Source organism: Alexandromys fortis, unplaced genomic scaffold, assembly GCF_014885135.2.
Source record: "Alexandromys fortis isolate MF-2015 unplaced genomic scaffold, M_Fortis_MF-2015_v1.1 scaffold_89, whole genome shotgun sequence".
In the NCBI taxonomy this organism is placed as follows: domain Eukaryota; kingdom Metazoa; phylum Chordata; class Mammalia; order Rodentia; family Cricetidae; genus Alexandromys; species Alexandromys fortis.
In genome coordinates this window covers 4,915,228-4,924,482 of record NW_026067973.1, presented here as the reverse complement: position 1 = coordinate 4,924,482, position 9,255 = coordinate 4,915,228, and the positions used below count along the sequence as shown (strand labels likewise).

The following is a 9,255-nucleotide window of genomic DNA, read 5'->3' as shown; positions in this document are numbered from 1 at the left end:
AAAAATAAAATAATAATAATAATTAAAAAAAAAAAAAAAGATCCAGGTCTTCCCATCCCCAAGCTCCTGGACCACAGGCATGGGGTACAGAAACCTGCTTTGGAAGCTTCCATGTGGTTTGATGCATACGTAAAATTCCTGAAGTAATCTAACAGAGGTGCAAAGCATTGCAAGGGAAAGGAGGCAAACCCACACAGTGGAAATGTCTCAGAACTGCCAAGACAATCTCTGAACCCCTAAGAAAAGGCTGTCAGCTGAACCAACAGGTTTTACTCTTCCTTCATTTGGTCACATTTAAGGGGAGATATCTTAGTTTAAGATATTACATTAAGGGGCTGGAGAGATGGCTCAGCGGTTAGGAGCATTGCCTGCTCTTCCAAAGGTCCTGAGTTCAATTCCCAGCAACCACATGGTGGCTCACAACCATCTGTAATGAGGTCTAGTGCCCTCTTCTGGCCTGCAGGCATTCACGCAGACAGAATATTGTACACATAATAAATAAATAAAATTGGATTAAAAAAAGATATTACATTAAAAAATACAAACAAAAATCATCCAAACTTTTCAAAAATCCAATCTTAAAAAAATGCTTCAAGCTGAGCATGGTGGCACATGCCTTTAATCCCAGCACTTGGGAGGCAAAGGCCGGCAAATCTCTGTAAGCTTAAGCCCATCCTGATCTATATAGCATGTTCCAGAACAGCCAGGGCTGCACAGACCTTGTCTCAAACAAGAAAACAAATACACAAACAAAAAACCCTCCAAATAATATACTATTTTTTTTTTCTTTGAAAGTAGATGGGCTGGAGAGATAGCTTAGCAGTTGAGTATACAAACCATTCCTGCAGGACCCTAAGTTTGTTTCCCAGTACCCATATCCAGAAACTCACAACTACCTGTAGCTCCATTCAAGATCTGACACCCTATTAGCCTTCAAGGGTAGGTTGTGAACACACACACATAAACATAAATAAAAAATAAACTCAATTTCTAAAAAAGAGAGAGCAGAACCCTTAACTATGGAATAGTTTTGGTGACAAATTACTAAAAATATCTATAAGATCCATGCAGAAGTCAGGCAGTGGTGGTGTACACCTTTAATCCCAGCACTCATGAGACAGAAACAGAGAATCTCTTGAGTTTGAAACCAGCCTGGTCGACAAAATGAATTCCAGGACAGCCAGGGTTATACAAAGAAAACTGGTCTTGAAAACAGAACAAAACAAACAAACAAAAGACAATATACAATATTTCATTTGAATAACGGAAAGAACTAGAGGCAGAGTTGAGCAACTTTTCAGATTAATATTAAAAGCAAACTTTTTTAAAAAAAATATTTATTTACTCATTATGTATACAATATTCTGTCTGCATGGCCAGAAGAGGGCACCAGACCTCATTACAGATGGTTGTGAGCCACCATGTGGTTGCTGGGAATTGAACTCAGGACCTTTGGAAGAGCAGGCAATGCTCTTAACCTCTGAGCCATCTCTCCAGCCCTAAAAGCAAACTTTTAAAGGCCAAGACATCGGGTTAATACAGCCTGATGCTGTGTTAACATTAAAAAGAGAGCCTGACCATACTTCACACTAACAGCGCCTTCTCATGGGACAGTGTCTGCAGAGCTACAAATACCAAGCACACTCATTGGATGAGGACCTTTCTATTTCGTAACCAAGAAAAGTATGGTGGCTCAAAAAATGCCTAGGCATAAAAACTGAATAAAATTCTTCTGAGTTTTAAGTGTGTGCCACCCTCCTGCACGCAAGATCACTGTGCACAGCACAGTGAATGTCTTTAGCCTTTAAAGGTCTTAGTGTGGTGTACTTTTACTGCCAAGTGCAATCAATAGCTGTGGTTATACAGGCAGCGGTTTTAACCTGACTTACCAGTTTAGACACAGTAACACAGAAATGAAGTACTTACTTGTGGTATGTTGGCACCACATCATGGAACAAATGGAAGATGTTTCTCACTGAGTAGAAAAGCTGAACAGCACTGGAAGGAAAACAAAAGTTCAAGAGAAATCATACAAACTAAAGCAGCTCTTCTGTTGCTGACGACCAGCTGACAGAAACTACAGTTGCAGAAAGCACAGGCTCTCAATGGAGACATACCCATCAGCATCTATAAACTGAGTCTCTTTCCTAAGACGCGGCTACCAACGACCTTCAGCAAGAAGCATTCAACCCAAAGCCTCTTTTCCATTCATCCATCTGTGCCCTGCCAGCACCCAAATATCGTTCCAGTGACAAATGGAGCTAAGCCTTCAGCAAATGTCACCTGCAAAGGGCAAGGCACCAATAAAGGCACACACTGGGTTCTTTTAGAAGCAGATTGACTTTCCGCCTTTACCTACCTCCTTCTTGCCCAATGCAACATTCAACAATTTCAACATTTTTGAAAACTGCATCAAACCCTCAATCATTTTTGCCCTTTAAATCTGATCTTTAACCACCTAAAGATTACTATTAAAATGCATTTAAAAGGTGTGTGTGTGTGTGTGTGTGTGTCGGGAGAGGAACGGGGGACTTGAACTCAAAATGAACCTTAAAAGAGAAAATACATGGAGATGGAGAGATTACTCTTTTAAAACCCATTCTGGATGCCAAGCAACACCCCTACACACAGGGTTCTATTCCCAACAACCACATGGTGGCTCACAACACCAGGAGTGCCAATGTCTTTTTCTGACCTCTGTTGGCACCAGGCATAATTGTGTACACAGATATATATTCAGAGTAAGCATCCATACACATAAATTTTTTAATTCATTTTTAAATAACTAAAAATAGTTTTTAAAAAAATCTGTTGCAAATGGGATGAATTTGGTATTCAGCATACCAAAACAGTGTCTGGCATCCATTCTCTTAAAAGAAAAATTTTAAATACTGCCATGCATCTCTAACTTCTGATTTGACATATTTGAAGAAAGTCATTTGAGGAAATAATGGCAATTATATTTACTTTGCCAAAAGATCACATTCATCCCTTACAAAGAAACAGGTCGGGGGAGGGGGAGGGAAAGGGGAGTCGGCGGTGGGGAAGAGACAGAAATCTTTAATTAATTAATAAAGAAATAAATAAATTAAAAAAAGAAAAAGGAAAGGGGGAGGAAGAAAAAGGAAGGAAGGAAAAGGCAAAGTGTAGACATAGCCTATGATGAATAAATATATATTTATGGAAGGCAAAAAAAAAAAAAAAAAACAGGTCTTCTGCACAAGCCTGTGAATGGCTCAGCACTCTCACAGATCTAGTGAACCAAGTGTGATTCCCAGAGCCCATGAAAAGGTAGAAGAAAAATGATTCCACAAAATTGTCCTCTGGCCTGCACATATGTTCCACTGCATTACCAATTACAAGTGCGTGCAAACATGCATGCACTCACACACACAAATAATAATAACAAAAATAAATATGCACTTTTCTTTCTACTTAAAATCAGTACTAATACTGCAGTTAGACTGACTGAAGCCACAGCAACACTAGGTAAACATGTTCTAGCCAGAGCAATCTAAAAGAGTGTTTGTGCCGGGTGATGGTGGTGGTGCACACCTTTAATCGCAGCACTCAGGAGACAGAGAGAGCCAAGGCTAGCCTGGTATATGGAGCAAGTTTCAGAACAGCCAGAGCTGTTACACAGAGAAACCCTGTCTTGAACCAACACCCACCCCCAAAATGTGTTTGCACATGGGAGATAACCCACAGTTCTGAGGATCCTATGACTAAGTCAAGCCCAAACTCAAACAGTTTTCTTTAAAGCCAAGTAAGAATAGCTAAACAGACTCATACTGAATGGGCTTTTATAGGCCTGCTCTACAATCAACTGGATAGCCTACCATTTTTACCTTAGGAGCGGTTTCAAAACAAAGATTCTGTCTGAGATGTGAACTAGAGCCTGAGGTACCCTGAATACAGTGTAGATCGAGAAAAGCCATCCTGAACGGGTGAAGTCACATCTGTGGAATGTTGAAAGGTGAAGTCTCCACCTGCACGCGGTGCTGTCATGTGTGGAAGGACTACGATTACGCAGCAATGAGCACGTCAGTATTAAGGGAGTAGTTTTCAAGGGAGTGTTCTAAGTCCTCTGCCTGTGCTTTCATAAATAACATATCATCACAGAGAGCCAAAATTAAACCAAAATTTAAATTCAAAACCAAAAAGTGAGCCAAAAATTAAAGTATGGCTTACTAAAGAGTGAAAATTTTTAATGCCAAATAAACGTAGATATCTACTGATTTTTGGGTTTTTTTTTTTTTTTTCTTTTCTTTCTGTTTTGTTTTCTGTTTGCCTTTCTGGGTCTCGTTTATTTTCTTTGCCATAATAGGATTGCATTAGGTAACCCAGGCTGGCCCAGACAGACCTTGCTTTGTAGGCCAGGATGGCCTTAAACTCCCAACCCTGCCTCAGCCTTCCAAGTGCTGGGTTAATGTCCATAAGCCAACACACGCATCCAGCATCTGCTTTAACACATGTGCCCGTGTTACTATAAATAAATGACAGGGAACAATTTATCTGTGTTACCATTGATTACTACTTGTTGTTGCCTCTAGTAGAGTCTGATAGGCAAGCTCCATCAATTTCTTCACAGACTCGCTGATGCGGCATGTGGGTAAAGAAAAGGAATGTGGGTCCAGAGAAGTTTCAGGCTCTAAGTTCCCAGAATCGCTGAACTGCAGTCTGCACAACTGTCCTTGCAGCTTGTTGTCCGCATCAGGACTGGGTAAGTCTGGTACTGTTTCCTTAGAATCAGGAGCAATCTAAGATTCAAACACAGCAAATCAAATCAAAGAAAATTTTCAGGAAAATGCAAACTCAAGCACACAGCAAAGGATAAAGGGCACTCAAGCTTTCCATGGTGTGGCCCTCCAGAGTGACTGTAAGATCTGCAAGGAAGTAGCCTGATTTAAAGACTGTTTGATCATGACTGACAGCACATGGGAAGAAGTTAGCAATCTCATGTACTGTGGGACTCTTAATACTGATGGAAAAGCAAAGATTTGGAATAACTGAGAAGACTTGCAAAACTCATTATTCTCAGCTCTCATAAAATTCCAGATTACCTCGGAATGTACTGATACCTGTGTGTTTCAAACGACTAAACACTTTGTTGGAATGGACACAATGATGGGACTCTCCAAGGAAGATGAGGTACAAGAAGAAAGGACCAAGAGTCCAGAGCCTGAGCTGGGTGTGGATATCTTTAAGCCCAGCACTCAGAAAGCAGAGAAGATAATTCTTTGAGTTCAAGATCAGTCTGTTCTATAGAATGAGTTCTTTTTTCTTTGTCTTTGTTTTGGTTTTTCAAGACAAAATCCCCCTGTGTAGTCCTGAATGTGCTGGAACTCACTTTATAGACCAGGCTGGCTTCAAACGCACAGAGATCCACTTGCCCCTGCCTCCCAAATGCTGGGATTAAAGGTGTGTGCCACCACTGCCAGGCTATACAATGAGTTCTATGCCAGCCAGGGTACACAGTGAGATCCTGCCTCAAAAAAAAAGAAAGAAAGAAAGAAAGAAAGAAAGAAAGAAAGAAAGAAAGAAAGAAAGAAAGAAAGAAAGAAAGAGAAAAGAAAAGAAAATGAAGTTCAGAACCCTCACTGCCATTTCAGGCAACTCAGAAAAATAGCTGGGAAAATCTATTAATAGATTGCCTTAGTCTATGTTCTAATAATGTTCAGAATGTTTCAGTAATGCTTTACATTTACCAAATGTTATTTTATTTATAGATATATAAAATAATATATGATATAATTGTATCATTATATGTGTGTATATATGTATGTATAATATAGACATACATATACAATATAAAACAAAATGGCCTGGAATTATTGGGAGTCAAACAGTAAACTGTTCTTCATGCAAATTAGTTCACTCTCATTGAAAGTTATTTACTTATACCTCTTAAAAAGGTATTTATTTTGTTTTTGTGTGTGTACACGCACACACATGGGCATGCATGAGCGTGCAGCCCATGGAAGCAAGAAGTGAACATTCCACAACAGGTCACACTCTCTACACAGAATACAGTCTATCTAAGCACACATATCAGGTAATGAAGATGAGAACAATCTGCTTTTTAATTTCAACAACAGCAATCCACGACGTTTATACAGACTTTCTCAGTTGATACCACTGCTTTCAAGGACACATTTTATCTGGAGTTCACAATAGTCAAAGAAAAGGGAGATCGTAGGAGCACTTGAAAGAGGCCCAGGAGTTCAGCAACTGCCACTCCTTTCTACTTTATCGAGCGTGTCTCAAACTTAAGCTGCTTTACATAAACAACACAGTAAACCCCAAGTACCTTCACAGTGTTGTGAATTTCAGAGGTCATCAGGTTTCTAGCTGCCACAATCACATCCTGGCACTTCTTATTAGCAAAATGAGAGTTGATGTTCCGAGCGTATTTCAGCAAGTCAGTGGTGTCACCTTTTAAAAACCTCATCTCCTTTAGGGCCTTCTCAAATTCTTCGGTAGACTGAATAATCTGACAGAAACAATAGGAGACAAAGAAAAGAATTATATACAGATAGACCTCAGTATGTTATAGGAATTAATTCCAGAACACCCCTCAGAAATTACAATCCAAGGATCATCAAGTCCTTTGTATAGAATGGCACTGTTCACATACAACCTATGTACACCCTCCTATACATATAAATCATCTCTACATTATAGTACTTCATAGAGTATATATGCTATGTAAATAGACTCTATAGTCTACTGTTTCAGGAAAATGACAAGAATCATCTTAAATTATCTAATAAAGAAGCAATTTTTTCCCCAAATATAGTCAACAGTCAGGCTAAACCTACAGACACAAATCTATAAAAGGATCAATATGTACATACATTTTAATAGCAAAATTTTAAGCCCACTATATTGGACAAGTCACCAATTACTTGGTTTAAAAAATATACATTCTGGGAAATGGAGATGGCTCAGCAGCTGAAAGAACTTGCTCTTACAGAAGACTGTGGTTCAGTTCCCTGCACTTACCTGGTAGCTCCCAACCACCTGTAATTCTAGTTTCAGAGGATCTGATGCCCCTTCCTGATCTCCACAGGTACAAGGCACATGGCACACACACATACACTCAAGGAAAACCCTGATACATAAAGAATTAAAATTAAAAATAAATTTTAATTATACATTCTTCCAAACCTAGATTCATTTGGGAAGAAATTTTCAATAGAACTATAAGACTGAAAAGGTGCCAAGATCTTATAAACACCCTTATCTTAGCATTCAAGCAAGCACTAAAAAGGGGGTTAAAGGTGCTACACAACAGCTTTTTTTTTAGAATTTATTTTTTAATATTTATTTATCTATTATGTATACAATATTCTGTCTCTGTGTATGCCTGCAGGCCAGAAGAGGGCACCAGACCCCATAACAGATGGTTGTGAACCACCATGTGGTTGCTGGGAATTGAACTCAGGACCTTTGGAAGAGCAGGCAATGCTCTTAACCTCTGAGCCATCTCCCCAGCCCCACAATAGCTTTTACAGCTGATATAAGTATCAAATTTAAAAAAGGTATTTATAAGAAAGCATACTTTCTTAATCAAAAAGGCAGAACAGAAATGAAAATATGTAGAATTTGATTTTTTCTACTCTATATTAATAGTTTTCTTAAGAGCATACTTTAAGCCAGGAGGTAGTGGCGCATACCTCTAATCCCAACATTCAGGAGGCAGAGGCAAGAGGATCTCTGTGAGTTCGAGATCAGCCAGGTCTACAGAAAGAGCAAGTTCCAAGGACAGCCAAGGCTACACAGAGAAGCCCTGTCTGAGGAAGGGAGGGAGGGAGGGAGGGAGGGAGGGAGGGAGGGAGGGAGAAAAAAGAAAAAAGAAAAAAAGGAGCACAGCTTAAGAACAAAAGATGGACAAAACACAACAGTGGTAGGGCTCAGCCCTGTCTGAAAGCCCATATCTCCCACTCTTTACCTCCTCGTACTGCTGTAGCTTGCTGCTATTTGTGGGGATCGAATAAACCAAGCAGTTTCTGATGAGGCACTCAGACAGGTCCTCCCAGATCACATCACCAAGCATCTCAGCCAACATGATCTCAGGGGCTTTTCCACTTTCAAGGTCAGGGTCAAGAGGCAAATCTGAATTCAAAAGAAAAGGTTTTTAAACAAACTATTCACAATCCCAACAAATTATTAAGTTCCTGAGTTTTCTAAGATGATTAAGTTTTAAGATGGTAGGCAGAGCAAGTTCCAGGACAGTCAGAGCTACACAGAGAAAGCCAAATAAAACAGAAAGATGGTTAGAGAGAAAACGGTGTGGACAACTCTACAGCTACCTCAACAGGTTGCCCTTGACAACGCAAGACATAAACTGGTAATTACTGCACTTTCCTGCTCACTGCAGCACTCCCGTACTCTAAAACAGTATGTGTCATGCTGTCTACACTAGTCATCTGCCCATAAGTCGTTAAGCTGATTAAATAACAAGCACTCAGAAAGTATGCATTCGAAGTGAAAACTCGTCTTTAATAAAACCTCACAAAATTTTGCTTCATTTTAATAATGAAAAACAAGAGCAAGAAAGAACACTGTACTTTTCCCTCTCTGTATAGGATTTGGGAATTTAGTCTAAGCAGAACACCAGTAATTACACTCCAGTACACTGTCTCATCTGCCAAGCATGGTATCCTAGCGCCTCCTCTAGAGTTTATCTCATGGCTAGTTTCTCCAAAATATCTTGGGAGTATTATAGTTAGAATACCATATTTATCATTTGAATAAAACAGTGAATGGCTCAGTGGATAAAGTTGCTTACCACACAAGCTTAGTGACCTACATTCAATACCCAGATGACTCCCACCAGATTGCCCTTCAACATTCACACCCACACTGCAGTTAATAAATAAACAATGCTGGGTGGCAGTGGCGCACACTTTTAATTTCAGTACTCAGGAGGCAGAGGCTGGTGGATCTCTGTAAGTTAAAGGCCAGCCTGGTCTACAGAGTGAGTTCTAGGACAGTCAGGGCTACAGAGAAACTCTGTCTTAATAAACAAGCAAACAAACAAACAAAAAGGGAGAAAGCCAGGATGATGTTGGTGAGTTCCAAAACAGTCAGGGCTACACAGAGAAACGCTGTCATGATAGACAGGTAGGTAGGTAGGTGGAGAGAGAGAGAGAGAGAGAGAGAGAGAGAGGAGAGAGAGAGAGAGAGAGAGAAGAAGAAGAAGAAGAAGAAGAAGAAGAAAAAGAAGAAGAAGAAGAAAAAGAAGAAAAA

The 9,255-nt window shown here is 39.7% G+C and overlaps 1 protein-coding gene across 1 annotated transcript in view; it reads right to left on the bottom strand.

Annotated features, from left to right (window-relative positions):
- Window positions 1–9,255, bottom strand: part of Zw10 (zw10 kinetochore protein) — a 26,458-nt gene that overhangs the window by 7,451 nt on the left and 9,752 nt on the right. The window contains exons 8-11 of the mRNA XM_050156379.1: window positions 7,955–8,118; window positions 6,311–6,493; window positions 4,525–4,760; window positions 1,927–1,998 (exon numbers count right to left, since the gene is read on the bottom strand). Of these exons, the coding sequence (XP_050012336.1) occupies window positions 1,927–1,998; window positions 4,525–4,760; window positions 6,311–6,493; window positions 7,955–8,118 (655 nt within the window). The remainder of the gene's footprint in view (window positions 1–1,926; window positions 1,999–4,524; window positions 4,761–6,310; window positions 6,494–7,954; window positions 8,119–9,255) is intronic.